Here is a 16,364-nt window from a genome sequence, read left to right as displayed (position 1 = left end):
TGTTAATAAAACATCATCAAGAGTGTGTTGAATTTTAACTCTTAAAGGTTTTTAAATACATAAAATAAATTAAAATAAATTATTTGCACAAACATTCTTGCTATAAAGTCTCAATCCTTAGAGACGCTATAAGCAAATTCATAGAATACTCAACTCAACCAACCAACCAACCAATGCAATAGTAAAAACAAAACCATCTTCAATACATGTCTGCCCTGGTAAAAAAAAAACAGCATATGCTGGTTAGGTATGTTTTGATGCTGGTCCTTAGCTGGTCATGTACTGGTAAACCATCAAAAGGACCAGCATAAACCAGCTAAGCACCAGCATAAACCAGCATCAAAACATACCTAACTAGCATCCCAGCATCAAAACTACCTGACCAGCATATGCTGTTTTTTCACCAGGGTGTATATACTTTAAAGCTTAAAACTGGACTACTGCAGTGGTCCGTTACCTAGCCCTCTAGTTAGCATGATATACTCAATTCCCCCACTAGTTATACCTCTGGCTATGATGCTGGAACTGTAAGACTGATACATTTTTTCTTAGCAAATCTATGAATAATCTAATTTTGCCTGTTACATGTACTACATTATTTGTTTTAAACATATGACATATATTTATTAAACAAAGTGCAGCTTATGTAACCAAATTCACACTTTGGGTCTAATTCGCTCTTCCTCATTTCCCAAGCCAAAAAAGAATTTTTACAACTTTAAAAGAAGCGTTAAAAATGTTACATTCAAATACAGAAACACTGCAGTACATAGCAATAAAATGAAATCACTGCAGTGTGCATGACAGAGCAAATGAATGAATCACTGAATCATTCCTCCTCATCAAGAAATAAAGTTTACCCATCTCAATCATTAAAAGGATCAGTTTGCATTGAATATAAATAGACACTTTAGTACGAATATACTGGCAGCAAATAAGAGAGATAGGGTAACAATCTGTCAGTCAGTTTATACTTCCTTTTACAGACTTGTGTATCTGTTATAGTGACTGTTTGTTTTGTGATAAAAATAATTCCCCCCAAAATAATTAAATAATTTCATTTTATAAATTTACATAAATTAAAAATGTACCAATATGTACATGTAAAACTATTATAAGATCATCTTTCTAATGAATGGTAACTGTGATATTTAAATACGTCACATCATTCCATCCAAATATGAACAAATTTTTGAAATATTGTGTTGTCATATTTCTGTGATAACTATAAATCTGTAAAAGGCTGTCATATATGTTGATGACTGATGACTGAAGAAAGATGTAGCTTCTTCCCATAAAATACGATATTAAAGCTTGTCCATATATAGACTCTGCTTAGTGTGCAAATTGACCTCAATATAAGCGTGGGGGAGAGAATGACCAGGCTCAGAGGAGACTAGAAGAGTTCCAACTTGTGGTAAGAGGCTGGAGTAGTTTGCATTTGTTGCATTTGTACTAAACCAGTTGATATAAGAGAGGATAAAGTCTTTGAAAATATTGTTTTTAAATAAAATAAACATTCATATTACATCCACATTCACAAAAAAACATCTGTGTCTAAATGTAGCTTATGCTTAAATGAATTTCTTGGCAGGGCTGTAAAAAATTAATCTGGACTCAAGGAGCAAGAAGGTAGGTGCTACATTGTTACTACATTTAAAGAACTGGTTGTATATTAGCATGTTACAGCTTATTGTAGCTGTGCTGATGTTTTTTTTTTTTTTTTTGGATAAATGAGTTTTGAGGGTTTTATTTTTGTCCAAGGGCAGATGCTGAGTGGGCCTTTGAGACACTTTTAACATATAGTGTGTGTACACAGTAGTACAATTCTGTTGAACTTGTGTTTATGCAGTTTATGTTTACGTATTAAAATGCATTAGCAAAATTACTCTTGACAGCAGATCTGATTAAGATTTATTATTTTGATAGGTTTTTAAATTTTTAGGTCTTTAAAGACCTGCCTTACATGAGACCCTAGTTACTTTATTGATCCAAAAAGCACTACAATGTTTTTTTTGTTTTTGTTTTTTCAAAATTTTAGTAAGCCACCACCATGAGTACGGACGCAGAGATGGCCGTTTATGGCAAGGCTGCCATTTATCTCCGTAAGCCTGAGAAAGAGAGAATCGAAGCTCAGAGCAAACCCTTCGATGCCAAGACTGCCTGCTATGTGGTTGATAATGTGGAGCTGTACGTCAAGGGAACAATCAAGAGCAAAGACGGTGACAAAGTCACTGTTATTGTGCTTGACACTAAGGAGGTGAACCCTAACCTAACATTCCATGAGGACCTTTTACATATGTAATTTTTCATATATTTCTGGTCTGTTTAATATCTAATAAATCAAATTTCTAGGAGAAAGTTGCTAAGGAGGATGATGTCCACCCAATGAATCCTCCTAAATTTGACAAGATTGAGGACATGGCCATGATGACCCATCTCAATGAACCCTCTGTGCTGTATAACCTCAAAGAGCGTTACGCCGCATGGATGATCTACGTAAGCTCTGAAGCAAAGTAAAACAGCATTTATGTTCATTTTGTATGCGTTGTTACAAATCTGCTCATGTCTCTGTTCATTTCAGACCTACTCTGGGCTGTTCTGCGCTACTGTGAACCCCTACAAGTGGCTCCCAGTGTATGATGCTGAAGTGGTGGCTGCCTACAGAGGCAAAAAGCGTATGGAGGCCCCACCCCACATCTTCTCTGTCTCTGACAACGCCTATCAGTTCATGCAGACCGGTGAGATCTTACAGAAGTTAATTCTATAGATTTTATTAAATGTTGAATTTAATAAAAGAAAGATTTACTGAAAATTGTATACTCTACAATCAACAGATAGAGAAAACCAGTCTGTCCTGATTACGTAAGTATATTTCATATTTTTGTCATCGTCAATGAAATGAAAATAAAGTAGATGGCAAAAATATATTATTAACATAATATATTATTACATAATAAAATATTTGCAAAAAAAAAAAAAAAAAAAAAAACCTTTTAAGAAATTACTTCTGTCATATCAAAAAAGTTGACATGTTTTATCAATGTCTGTGTTATCATTTCTTATAAACCAGTGGAGAATCTGGTGCTGGAAAGACTGTGAACACCAAACGTGTCATCCAGTACTTTGCCACAGTTGCAGTTCATAGTGATAAGAAGAAAGAGCAGACTGCTGGCAAAATGAAGGTATATGATATGAAACATTGTTCTGAATTACAATCATCTGGCACAATATATAATATGTGAACTTCTGAAATGCCTGGAATGAAGCAGAAAATTAATCAATCCCCTTCATACATCACAGGGCTCTCTTGAGGACCAGATTATTGCTGCCAACCCTCTGCTTGAGGCTTATGGTAATGCAAAGACTGTGAGAAATGACAACTCCTCTCGCTTTGTAAGTTCACTACTTTTTATTTACAGGACAGTCCAGTACAATTGGTGTTATTTTTTTTCTAAACAGAGATTTTTATAAAGAGATCATTATTACTATTATTTATGTATTATCTTATTTTGTTTTAAACAGGGTAAATTCATTAGAATTCACTTTGGTACAACTGGAAAACTGGCTAGTGCTGACATTGAGACATGTAGGTGGACATGATTTAAAATGAATCCATCCTTCACATTTGTCTTTGTCTGTCACTCTTCAGATGATTGTGACTCAAGTACATTCTCTCAACAGATCTGCTGGAGAAGTCTAGAGTGACATTCCAGCTTCCAGATGAGAGAGGCTACCACATCTTCTACCAGATGATGACCAACCACAAGCCTGAGCTGATTGGTAGATGCACATATTTCATTAAATGTTTTCATACAGCAAAAAAGGCTTATTTTACTTAGTATTTTTCTAGTCAAAATATCTACAAATTCTTAAATTAGAAAGCATTTACTAAATAAGCAAAATGACAATATATTAATTAGCCTTGTTTCCAGGGGAAACAAATAAATCAAGTCCAGTTTGTTTAAAATAAGTAAAGTTATCTGCCAGTGTGGAAAGTAAAATACTCTTGATTTAAGAATATCTTACTTACCTCACTGGCAGATAATTTTACTTGTTTCCAGAAGGCGGAAAACAAAATTAGGTGCATTTTGTTTAAAAAAAAAAACTAAATATATTATACCATTTTAGTAAATGCTTCTTAATTTAAGTATTTGTATATATTTTGACTAGAAATGAGACAAAAATACTATAAGCCTTTTTTGCAGTACATTTCAGACAATACCAGATAATACTATATCATAAATAATCTGTGTATTTTATAGAAATGACGCTCATCACCACCAACCCCTATGACTTCCCCATGTGCAGTATGGGTCAGATTACAGTGGCAAGCATTGATGATAAAGAGGAGCTGATGGCTACTGATGTAAGTCAACGCTGTTTGATTATTGACATACTCTATATACATATGGCAGAACCTAGATCTCATTCTTCTTTGTAATTTCCAGTCTGCTATTGACATTCTGGGCTTCAGTGGTGAGGAGAAGATGGGCATCTACAAGTTCACTGGAGCTGTGCTTCATCATGGTAACATGAAGTTCAAGCAGAAGCAGCGTGAGGAGCAGGCTGAGCCAGATGGCACAGAGGGTGAGACTAAATAATACCAGTGTGTGTCATCACATGCAGTGCTTTGATTTGAGAGATCTGTGTTTCTATTGTCATTTTTTAATAAAAGTTTTTAGTTTCAGGGCATGACAAGCATGGATTGTTTTGTAACCTTTTAAATCATAGACGCTGACAAAATCGCCTACCTTCTGGGTTTGAACTCTGCTGATATGCTGAAGGCTTTGTGCTACCCCAGAGTCAAGGTCGGAAATGAGTTTGTAACCAAAGGCCAGACTGTGCCACAGGTATGTAGTGACATATTTCCAGCCTGAATCATGATTGCATTTGATAAATAGCAAATACTGGAAAAAATAATAGCAAAATCAGAAAGTTTTTCAACAAAAAATCACTCTGTTCTACTTACAGGTGTATAACTCTGTTAGCGCCTTGTCCAAATCTATCTATGAGAAGATGTTCTTGTGGATGGTCATTCGTATCAACCAGATGTTGGACACAAAACAACAAAGAAATTTCTTCATTGGTGTGCTGGATATTGCTGGCTTTGAGATCTTTGATGTAAGAATCTTTTATGTTTCTCTCTTTTTATTGTAATTTGGGTCACATTCAGGAGTGAGTAAATGGTTGTTTTTCTTCCTGCAGTTCAACAGCATGGAGCAGCTGTGCATCAACTTCACTAATGAGAAACTGCAACAGTTTTTCAACCACCACATGTTTGTGCTGGAACAAGAGGAGTACAAGAAGGAGGGCATTGTTTGGCAGTTCATTGACTTTGGCATGGACTTGGCTGCTTGCATTGAGCTTATTGAAAAGGTTTTTATCAGTTTCTAGACTTATTCATTTCCATTGTCTATTCTCAAAATTTTATTTTTGTAGTAAGAAACAACATTCTTTTATAAACAGCCCATGGGTATCTTCTCCATCCTTGAAGAGGAGTGCATGTTCCCCAAGGCCACAGACGTTTCCTTCAAGAACAAGCTGTATGATCAGCATCTTGGCAAGTGCAATGCTTTCCAGAAACCAAAGCCTGCCAAAGGCAAGGCTGAGGCCCACTTCTCTCTGGTCCACTATGCTGGAACTGTGGACTACAATGTTAATGGCTGGTTGGACAAGAACAAGGATCCACTGAATGACTCTGTTGTGCAGCTTTACCAGAAGTCTTCTGTCAAACTGCTGGCTACTCTCTACCCACCTGTTGTTGAGGGTAATGAGGAAAAAGTGTTAAAATTATGGACATTAATCTAACCAACCTTTGATTCAGTTTTGCATTTCCCTTTTTCGCATTTATATGTGTTCATTTGTATCTTCGTCTGAATAGAGGCTGGCAAGAAGGGAGGCAAGAAGAAGGGTGGCTCCATGCAGACTGTGTCCTCCCAGTTTAGGGTATGTCTTTGTTTGAGACCGAATGTGAATAATGATGCAACTAAAAGCAGTGTCAGTATATGAGCTTGTTTGCCTCTAGATCGGATAAATAATACATTAACTTTTTATGATTAAACAGGAGAACTTGGGCAAGCTCATGACCAACTTGAGGAGCACTCACCCTCACTTTGTGCGTTGTCTGATTCCCAATGAGTCCAAGACTCCAGGTAAAGTTATATATGGTTTACAGGTACTCTGACATGAATACAATATTTTACGTTAATCTTAATCTACAAAGGTAATAATGTAAACTGTTTCCTACAGGTCTGATGCAGAACTTCCTGGTTATCCACCAGCTGAGGTGTAACGGTGTGCTGGAGGGCATCAGAATCTGCCGAAAGGGCTTCCCCAGCAGAATCCTCTATGGTGACTTCAAGCAGAGGTAAATGGGGAGAAAAAACATTTACTGTATGAGCCTCTTAATTAGATAATGTGAAGCATTTTGATCATTTTATCACAGATACAAGGTGCTGAATGCCAGTGTAATCCCAGAGGGACAGTTTATTGACAACAAGAAGGCCAGTGAGAAACTCCTGGGATCCATTGATGTCAATCACGACGAGTACAGATTTGGACACACAAAGGTTCATGTTCTGTTTTACAGTTTTTATTGATCATGGTGTATTAAGCTTGTTTAAATCAATATATTTTGATTTATTGTGAATTCAGGTGTTCTTCAAAGCTGGTCTTCTGGGTGTTCTTGAGGAGATGCGTGATGAGAAACTGGCTGCTCTGGTCACAATGACTCAGGCTCTTTGCCGTGGTTATGTGATGAGGAGGGAATTTGTGAAGATGATGGAGAGAAGGTGAGGAATGTTCAACAAAGATGACTGTGTGAATAGTAAATAATGTGGATTATGGCATTTAATAATGAATTATTCACAGGGAGTCTATTTACACCATCCAATACAACATCCGCTCATTCATGAATGTCAAACACTGGCCATGGATGAAGGTTTACTACAAGATCAAGCCTCTGCTGAAGAGTGCTGAGACTGAGAAGGAGTTGGCAAACATGAAAGACGACTTTGTAAAATGCAAAGAAGATCTTGCCAAGGCTGAAGCCAAAAAGAAGGAGCTTGAAGAGAAGATGGTGGCACTGCTGCAAGAGAAAAATGATCTGCAGCTGCAAGTGGCTTCTGTGAGTTTACCTAATTAAATTAATTGAGTTCTGGCTCTATTAAAATTACCAATGTGGTTTCTTAATGATATAGCGATCTATTTTCCTAACAGGAATCTGAGAATCTCTCAGATGCTGAGGAGAGATGTGAGGGTCTGATCAAGAGCAAAATCCAATTTGAAGCTAAACTTAAGGAGACAACTGAGAGACTGGAGGATGAGGAAGAAATCAATGCTGAACTGACAGCCAAGAAGAGGAAACTGGAGGATGAGTGCTCTGAGCTGAAGAAAGACATTGATGACCTGGAGCTCACCTTGGCTAAAGTGGAAAAGGAGAAACATGCCACTGAGAATAAGGTTGGAGATTGAGTTGGTTTAAGATTAGATTTAATCTCTAATTTTAAGATTAGATTTAATCTCTAAAATCTCTGTTTTATATGATATAAAATATGAATTATAAAAAAACAAACTCATTTTGAAAAAAAAAATCATACAGGTCAAGAACTTGACTGAGGAAATGGCATCTCAGGATGAGAGCATTGCTAAACTTACAAAAGAGAAGAAAGCTCTCCAAGAGGCACATCAGCAGACCCTGGATGATCTTCAGGCAGAGGAGGACAAAGTCAACACCCTGACCAAATCCAAGACAAAACTTGAGCAGCAAGTTGATGATGTGAGCTCTTTATTAAGCATAAAATTGACTTTTTTTTTTTTTTTTGCTTTTTCATGCTTTTGACATTTTACACATCATTGTCCCGTAGCTTGAGGGTTCCCTTGAACAAGAGAAGAAGCTCCGCATGGACCTGGAAAGAGCCAAGAGAAAGCTTGAAGGCGACCTGAAATTAGCTCAAGAGTCCATCATGGACCTGGAGAATGACAAGCAGCAATCTGATGAGAAAATTAAAAAGTAATTAAATGAAAATTTTAAAATATTTTATTAAAACAAATGTTGTCTTATGGTTTTGTTGACTATTTATTATTGAATACCTGCAGGAAAGACTTTGAAACAAGCCAGCTGCTTAGCAAGATTGAAGATGAACAATCTCTGGGTGCTCAACTCCAGAAGAAGATCAAGGAGCTTCAGGTATTTTTATTTTTTTTTTAAACATTGTTAAAGACGAATGTAAAATGAAGACTAATAGTTTTTTAAATTAATTACTTGCCGTTGTAGGCTCGCATTGAGGAGCTGGAGGAAGAGATTGAGGCTGAGCGTGCTGCTCGTGCCAAGGTTGAGAAGCAGAGAGCTGATCTCTCCAGGGAACTTGAGGAGATCAGTGAGAGGCTTGAGGAGGCTGGAGGAGCCACTGCTGCTCAGATCGAGATGAATAAGAAGCGTGAAGCTGAATTCCAGAAGCTGCGTCGTGATCTTGAGGAGTCCACCCTCCAGCATGAAGCTACTGCTGCTGCCCTCCGTAAGAAGCAGGCGGACAGTGTGGCCGAGCTGGGAGAGCAAATCGACAACCTCCAGCGTGTCAAGCAGAAGCTTGAGAAAGAGAAGAGTGAATACAAAATGGAGATTGACGATCTCTCTAGCAACATGGAGGCTGTTGCCAAAGCAAAGGTTGGGAAATTTATGTCTAAAGAATATAAAACAAATATAAAACAAAAAAGTTTTTCAAACATCTATTGACTTCTGTATTTGCAGGGTAATCTTGAGAAGATGTGCCGCACCCTTGAGGACCAACTTAGTGAACTTAAGTCCAAGAATGATGAGAACCTTCGCCAACTAAATGACCTCAGTGCTCAAAGAGCAAGACTTCAAACTGAAAATGGTAACCCAATGAAAATCATGAAGAAATTAACAGTACTTTAATAGTATAAATATGGTGTATTAAGATTAGCATTGAATATCTGAAGTCTCATTAAAGCAAGCACACACATTTAACTGCTTTCATAGGGTTTGTTTTGATATTAAATAATAGAGACAATAGCACAATCTGACACAGTGAATCAAAATCTTAACAGGTGAGTTTGGCCGTCAGCTGGATGAGAAGGAGGCTCTGGTTTCTCAGCTCACCAGAGGCAAACAAGCTTTCACTCAGCAAATTGAGGAGACTAAGAGGCAGATTGAAGAGGAGGTTAAGGTAATACAGCATAATCAATATAAAAGATCATATTTTCCACTTACTATACAACAAAGCTAATATTATCTGACTTTGTCGACTAGGCTAAGAATGCACTGGCCCATGCTGTGCAATCAGCCCGTCATGACTGCGACCTGCTCCGTGAGCAGTTTGAGGAAGAGCAGGAGGCAAAGGCTGAGCTGCAGCGGGGAATGTCAAAAGCCAATAGTGAAGTTGCTCAGTGGAGAACCAAATATGAAACTGATGCCATCCAGCGCACTGAGGAACTTGAAGAGTCCAAGTATGTAGATTATTGAACAATATTCCAGATTCTCACAGCTTTTTTATAGCTTTGAATACAAAATAATATGTAATACTTAACAGGAAGAAGCTGGCTCAGCGTCTGCAAGACGCAGAGGAACAAATTGAGGCTGTAAACTCCAAATGTGCCTCTCTGGAGAAGACCAAACAGAGACTCCAGGGTGAGGTGGAGGACCTGATGATTGATGTGGAGAGAGCCAATTCTTTGGCTGCCAACCTTGACAAGAAGCAGAGGAACTTTGACAAGGTACAATTTCACAATTATGCTCTTTTACAAAGTCTTTATTTTGTTTTGGTGGTGCACTAGAACATGCTCTCATGATTGGTGATTGAAAAACATAATTTTTCGCATAATTGACAATATTACAATGGCTTTATTCCCAAGCTGGCACAAATGGGGTTTAGACTAGAAGGGAGACAGATCTGGCTACTGGGCATGTGCACATCAATCTAACGTTATTTTTATCCATTGTACAACAATAATACTTTTTTTATTATAGTAAGGGCTAAGTTTAGGGTTGGGGTAGGTGTAGACGTTAAAAAACACAATCTAATAGGTAGAAAAATTACTTTATTTAATTGTTAGTTTCCTCTCGCAGCTGTATCTTTTCTAGCCACAACCCACAAATGGCTCGATTAGCTCCGGGTTCCACCCTCTAAAAAACCAAATGTATTGTGATTGGTTAGCAGTCCCAATGCTAAATGTTTTATTTTTTAATCTAATATCATGTGGTTATGTGTTTAAATTAGAGGTGGGCATAGATTATTTTTTTAAATCTAGATTAATCTAGATTAAATCTTGGAATTAATCTAGATTAATCTAGATTAAAATGGCTAATTTGAATTCTGCTAAAGGCATTCAGAATATGTGTGCTACCCAAATAATGACTAAAAGTAAGTCTTCAAGAACGGGCCAGGTGGCGCATTAGACCAGGCGCTCATCTCCTGTTTCCAAAATGCATCACAAACTGCTTGACAATTGCATTTACAACATAATTACCTATACAAACTTGTGTAACCAAGTACTTCTGCGCAAAAGGCTGCACGACGTGCGCGTTGCCGTTAAATGTATTTAACGTTAATGTGTATACACAGACGCGCACGGACATGGATTTCTGCGTGCATAGCTATTTTATACAGTCTATGGTGCATAGTCTTCCATTAAACTGCGTTGCTTTTAGAAGCGTCAATTCAGTTGTTGCATATAGTTTAATGTCTTTATTTCGGGATTATCAAAGTAAATTATAACTCACGTGCCCCAGTAAAAAGGGTCTAGCAACGCACCTGCCCTGAAGCGGCTTCATAGCTGCATCCATGTTTGCACCTCTCATTTGATGTGGTAATTTCACAGAAGTTGAAGACTCGTTCTCGCCCCCTACAGTGTAATTCGACTAGGTATACGTCATCCACGCTAAAATATCAAGGTGAAAGTCATCATATCTTACGTAGTTTAGACCCAGCTCCCAACCCAACTTTGAGAATAGATTAACGGCGATATTTTTTTTATCGCCCGATAAGAGTCTCACGTTAACACAGCACGTTAACGCCGATAACGGCCCACCACTAGTTTAAATTATGCATTAATATTGCCAAACACTATGACAGTGCGATCTCTGTGTGAGATATGGGATTGTTGTCTTATTACTATAAAAATCTAAAATACATGTTTCTATTAAAGTAAAAAATAGATGATAAATACGCCTTTCGTATGGAATTAAATAGCAAGTGTATATATTTTTATATAAAAGCAACAGAACTGAAATTATATCATGTTTATTAGCAACACAGCACGTGAGTGTGAGTAACGCGATATCTGCCTTTGGTCTCGTAGGTATCTGTTCCACTTCCAGAGCTCAGAACTGTCCGTCTTGACTGCGCTTATTTCACTCCTCCCCTCACTGCAGCTGCCTACTCTCCTCTCACCTATATTTCAGGCGAGGCTAGGCGCATCTCAAACGAGCCTACTCTATACCGCACACGTGGACGGCGCTGCTCCAGCACAGATTCCGGTGCAGTTCGCGGACACTTGTTCGATCGTGGTCAATGTTCCTATTTATACGATCCACCCTGCGGCTTTCTGAAGCATCCCAGAAGCGGCTGTCCATAATATATTGCTAAAAAGTTAGGCGAATCCCCCACCCACAAATGCTGTAGTCCAAAGGAGCCATTTGTTGTAGTTCTTAAAAGGGATTTTTTTTAAACGAAATATCTCCCTTTGAAGTGGACTTTGAGATTTGTAACTTTGTAGATGTTTTTTATGCCCAAACATACACACCACACACTGGCTAAAGTTCAAAAAGTGAAAAAGCATAATAGGACCCCTTTAAAATAGGCTACAGTGGGCTTTGTTCAACATGTTACAAATCAAACTTGACCTGAAATATCTTCATCATAGGTCCTGGCAGAATGGAAGCAGAAATTTGAGGAAGGTCAGGCAGAGCTGGAAGCTGCGCAGAAAGAGGCTCGTTCACTCAGTACTGAGCTGTTCAAGATGAAGAACTCCTATGAGGAGACTCTGGATCATCTGGAGACCCTCAAGAGAGAGAACAAGAATCTGCAGCGTATGAATGCCTTTATTAAATTAATGAATTAGTCCAATGTTTTACAGTGTTAAATCTGTTGTGCTTTAAACTATATTTATGTTGGTAATATTTTCTTTCTATCTTGTAGAGGAGATTTCAGATCTGACAGAGCAGTTGGGTGAGACTGGTAAGAGCATTCATGAGCTGGAAAAGGCCAAGAAGACAGTGGAGACTGAGAAGTCAGAGATTCAGACCGCCCTGGAAGAGGCTGAAGTGAGTATCCTAAGAATAATATGTAATTCTTGCTAGAACCACTATAATGTTCATAATATATATTATCAACATAAATTTATATTTAATATTTTAATGTTGTTTTTATTGTTAATAGGGCACCCTGGAGCATGAGGAGTCAAAGATTCTTCGTGTTCAGCTTGAGCTTAACCAGGTCAAGGGTGAGATTGACAGGAAGCTTGCAGAGAAGGATGAGGAGATGGAGCAAATCAAGAGGAACAGTCAGAGAGTCATTGAATCCATGCAGAGCACTCTGGACTCTGAGGTCAGGAGCAGGAATGATGCCCTGAGAATCAAGAAGAAGATGGAGGGAGACCTTAATGAGATGGAGATTCAGCTGAGCCACGCCAATCGCCAGGCTGCTGAGGCCCAGAAACAGCTCAGGAATGTTCAGGGACAACTCAAGGTATATGACTTCTGTTTGGCTTTGGAGTACATTCATACGTTTGTACAGTATAATCTAACCTATACTACCAGTCAAAAATTTGGACACACTTCCCCATCCTTTTTGATGGGCAACTGTGTCCAAACTTTTGACTGGTAGTGTATGTTAGGTAAAGATCAACAGAAAGCACACTGAAAGCTTATTGTAATACTATTGTTATGCTCAGGACGCCCAACTGCACCTTGACGATGCTGTGAGAGGACAGGAAGACATGAAGGAGCAGGTGGCCATGGTGGAGCGCAGAAACACTCTGATGCAAGCTGAGATTGAGGAGCTGAGAGCTGCTCTGGAGCAGACAGAGAGAGGCCGCAAAGTGGCTGAACAAGAGCTGGTGGACGCCAGTGAGCGTGTTGGGCTGCTGCACTCTCAGGTAAGGGCATGTTGTTTTTATATTTTAATGAAATTAAAGAAATTGAGAGCATCATTTAAAGTGTTCATAGTGTTGTTTTCCATGTTACAGAACACAAGTCTCATAAACACCAAGAAGAAGCTTGAGTCTGACCTTGTTCAGATCCAGAGTGAAGTTGAAGACACTGTACAGGAAGCCAGAAATGCAGAGGATAAGGCCAAGAAGGCCATTACTGATGTGAGAAAAAGTAGCTGCCAAATGACAAATGACTACACACTTGTGTACATAAAAATATCAATCTAATATTTATCTATATTAATGAAAAAGGCTGCGATGATGGCAGAAGAGCTCAAGAAGGAGCAGGACACCAGTTCTCACCTTGAGAGGATGAAGAAGAATCTGGAGGTCACAGTGAAGGACCTGCAGCACCGTCTGGATGAAGCTGAGAGTCTGGCCATGAAGGGAGGAAAGAAACAACTCCAGAAACTGGAGAGCAGGGTAATTGTTTACAATTTTTCATATATTTTTTGTATAAAATAAAATTTTAGGATAAAATCCCCTGAAGATGTTGCTTACACTTTTTCCTAAAATTAAAGCACCATCTCAGGTTCCAAACGTAGTTACCAGGCAATAACTGCTTGGTTGTGCATTTGTCTGAAATTATTTATGTGTTATTAAAGGTCCGTGAGCTTGAGTCTGAAGTTGATGCAGAACAGAGGCGTGGAGCTGATGCTGTTAAGGGTGTCCGTAAATATGAGAGAAGAGTGAAAGAACTGTCTTATCAGGTATGATCATCCCCGACCATATACATAGAATTATCTATACAAATCCAAGAAATATTAATATTTTATTGTTTGTAGACTGAGGAGGATAAGAAGAATATCGTCAGACTCCAGGATCTGGTTGATAAGCTGCAGCTGAAGGTCAAAACCTACAAGAGGCAGTCTGAGGAGGCGGTATGTTAAATTCATATGAACATTGGACACATTGATTATTACTTAATTAGTAATTTTTTGTGTTATCACTGATGTTCCACGACTTAGTTAATAAACATGGTAAAAATGTTACTCTTTAGGAGGAGCAAGCCAACAGTCATCTGTCCAAGTTGAGGAAGGCGCAGCATGAGCTGGAGGAGGCTGAGGAGCGTGCTGACATTGCTGAGTCTCAGGTCAACAAGCTCAGAGTCAAGAGTCGTGATGCTGGAAAGGTCAGTTGCATAATAGCAGGATGTTTACTGAGTACAGTAAATGCTTTCTTGCATTCAGACAGTTTCAGCCTTTGCTTGAAAAATATACTGATTATTTACATTACATTACTATGTCATTTTTTTTTTTTTATCTCAAAGGCCAAAGAAGAGTGAAACCCTCAGAGCTGATGAGAGCCTCTACTGAAGTCATATAATATGATTATTCTGTAGATTTACTTTTAATATTACTTTTGAAATAAATCTGTGCTCACTAGTCATCTGTTGTGGAGTAATCTTTATTCTTAAATAAATTTAACTAATTAAAAAAATAATATTAAATATAATTTATAATTAAAAAAATAATAATTTTGTAAAAAAGCTTGTTTATAAAAAATTCCTGCACTCATGCAAGAAGAAAGGGAAGTTTTAAATTAAAATTTGAACAGCCTATAAGAACTCACACTTGGGTGGTCACAGGTAGCCAGTTGGTAATGGAATTTACCTGCCAAAAAGACATAGGTTCAAAGAATATTTAGTTTCAATCAAAATTGTTCAGCCCCCATGACCTGCAAGACATTTTGCTGCAGAGAACAAAATTTTATGAAAACAATTTAACAAAGGCATCAGTAAATTATTGGATAGAGTTTATTAATACACATTTGAGTGATTATTATCAAAGAACATTTTCATTGACAGTCTAGAGTTGAAGCACTCTCAAAAACTCCCAATAAAATCACTGTGAAATGAATACCTTCCTTGCCACACATTGGAACTTGTTTTTGACGAGAGAATTCGCCAGAAAGATGCAGTGTTACCAAATTAGTCACTAGATTTAGTGACTTTTTTCTTAAAAAAAAAAAAAAGCCTAGCGACTTCTCTCTGTCTGCTCTGCAGAGGAGCAGTGATTTCAGTTTAAAAACAGATATTGTGGTGCTTCTAACTCTATTTTACATGCAAGTATAGCCGAAATCACAACACAGTCACTGTCTTAATTGTATGTGTATTTGATTTGATTAAACAATGTCGTGATCAGTGTTGGGCAGTAACTAATTACTTGTAAATTAGTTACTGTAATAATATTACTTTTTGCAGTAACTGGTGTAACTAATTACTAATAAGTTTAAGCAATAATATTACAGTTACCATTCATAAAATAGCTTAGTTTTTGATGCATTAACCCCACTGATTTAAAACCCAGCAATTAAACAATTCCTAGATTTATTTGCATAATTGTCATGACTGGCACAGGCGATGTCCCCAGTGCAGCGGGCAAGCTTGAAATATGCAAAAGCTTACATTTAGCAGAAAGAAATATTGCATTAAATTGATTTTGTCAGGAAAAACAGATGATCTGAACACTGTTGTGTAAGTTGTAGCTTTACTCTGGCATTACATCCCACCCACGAACCTTTCTGATCAGCATGTGCTACATTATATTACTATAATTCAAAATCTTTTTGGAAAATTAAACAGTTTCTTACAAACTTATGTGATTTGACAAAATACACAGTTGAAATATAATCGTATATGGGTAACAAGGAAATTACGATTAAGCTACACATTGTTTGTAATAACTTTTGACTGCATACCAATGTGGATTTTGGTCAAAATGAGGCAGAAATATGTTGTTAGTAATACATTCTATAAGAATTTTACATGGAAAATGAACAGTTACAACTTCTGTGGGGCATGAAGAAAGTAATGTAGTAGTGTAACTAATTACTGTTGCCAGAAAGTAAAAAGTAAAGTAACAATATTACTATTTAAAGGAGTAACTAGTAATATATTACGTTCTTTAAGTAACTAACCCATCACTGGTTGTGATTATGAATCAGGATTTTAGTGTAGATTAATGTCTTCGAAAGCTGGTTATGTAGTCTTAATCAGTTGCGTTTCAGTCACTATTTAATATTCATCCCGTAGTCTGACAACAGAAACAGTAAAACATGTCAATATATCTATTAATTATATCAATGAAAACTGTTTTATGGAGAAGCGGGGTTTAGCTACTTTCCTTTGAAAGAAGTTGGCAAAACTGGAAAGATGTATTCAGTCAGTGAATGCAGATTTGAATTTAGCA

The 16,364-nt window shown here is 37.5% G+C and overlaps 1 protein-coding gene across 1 annotated transcript; it reads left to right on the top strand.

Annotated features, from left to right (window-relative positions):
• Positions 1–1,335: 1,335 nt before the first annotated feature.
• On the top strand, positions 1,336–14,562 carry LOC141334619 (myosin heavy chain, fast skeletal muscle-like). Its single transcript, XM_073839769.1, has 41 exons — positions 1,336–1,417; positions 1,595–1,632; positions 2,042–2,260; positions 2,356–2,499; positions 2,585–2,741; positions 2,838–2,865; positions 3,074–3,185; positions 3,304–3,396; positions 3,526–3,589; positions 3,685–3,783; positions 4,266–4,369; positions 4,452–4,590; positions 4,735–4,853; positions 4,975–5,124; positions 5,209–5,379; positions 5,470–5,770; positions 5,885–5,949; positions 6,068–6,155; positions 6,253–6,370; positions 6,449–6,572; positions 6,658–6,794; positions 6,874–7,129; positions 7,222–7,464; positions 7,604–7,780; positions 7,869–8,014; positions 8,101–8,191; positions 8,279–8,668; positions 8,753–8,879; positions 9,073–9,191; positions 9,275–9,471; positions 9,555–9,738; positions 11,887–12,052; positions 12,162–12,286; positions 12,402–12,710; positions 12,916–13,119; positions 13,210–13,335; positions 13,426–13,596; positions 13,779–13,883; positions 13,959–14,054; positions 14,174–14,305; positions 14,444–14,562. Exons 3-41 carry the CDS (start codon positions 2,054–2,056, stop codon positions 14,456–14,458), a joined length of 5,799 nt encoding a protein of 1,932 aa, XP_073695870.1. The 5' UTR covers positions 1,336–1,417; positions 1,595–1,632; positions 2,042–2,053; the 3' UTR covers positions 14,459–14,562.
• Positions 14,563–16,364: the final 1,802 nt, after the last annotated feature.

This window comes from Garra rufa, chromosome 5 (genome assembly GCF_049309525.1).
Source record: "Garra rufa chromosome 5, GarRuf1.0, whole genome shotgun sequence".
NCBI classification, from domain to species: domain Eukaryota; kingdom Metazoa; phylum Chordata; class Actinopteri; order Cypriniformes; family Cyprinidae; genus Garra; species Garra rufa.
The sequence above is the reverse complement of the archived record's forward strand: the minus strand, read 5'-3'. Positions and strand labels throughout refer to the sequence as shown.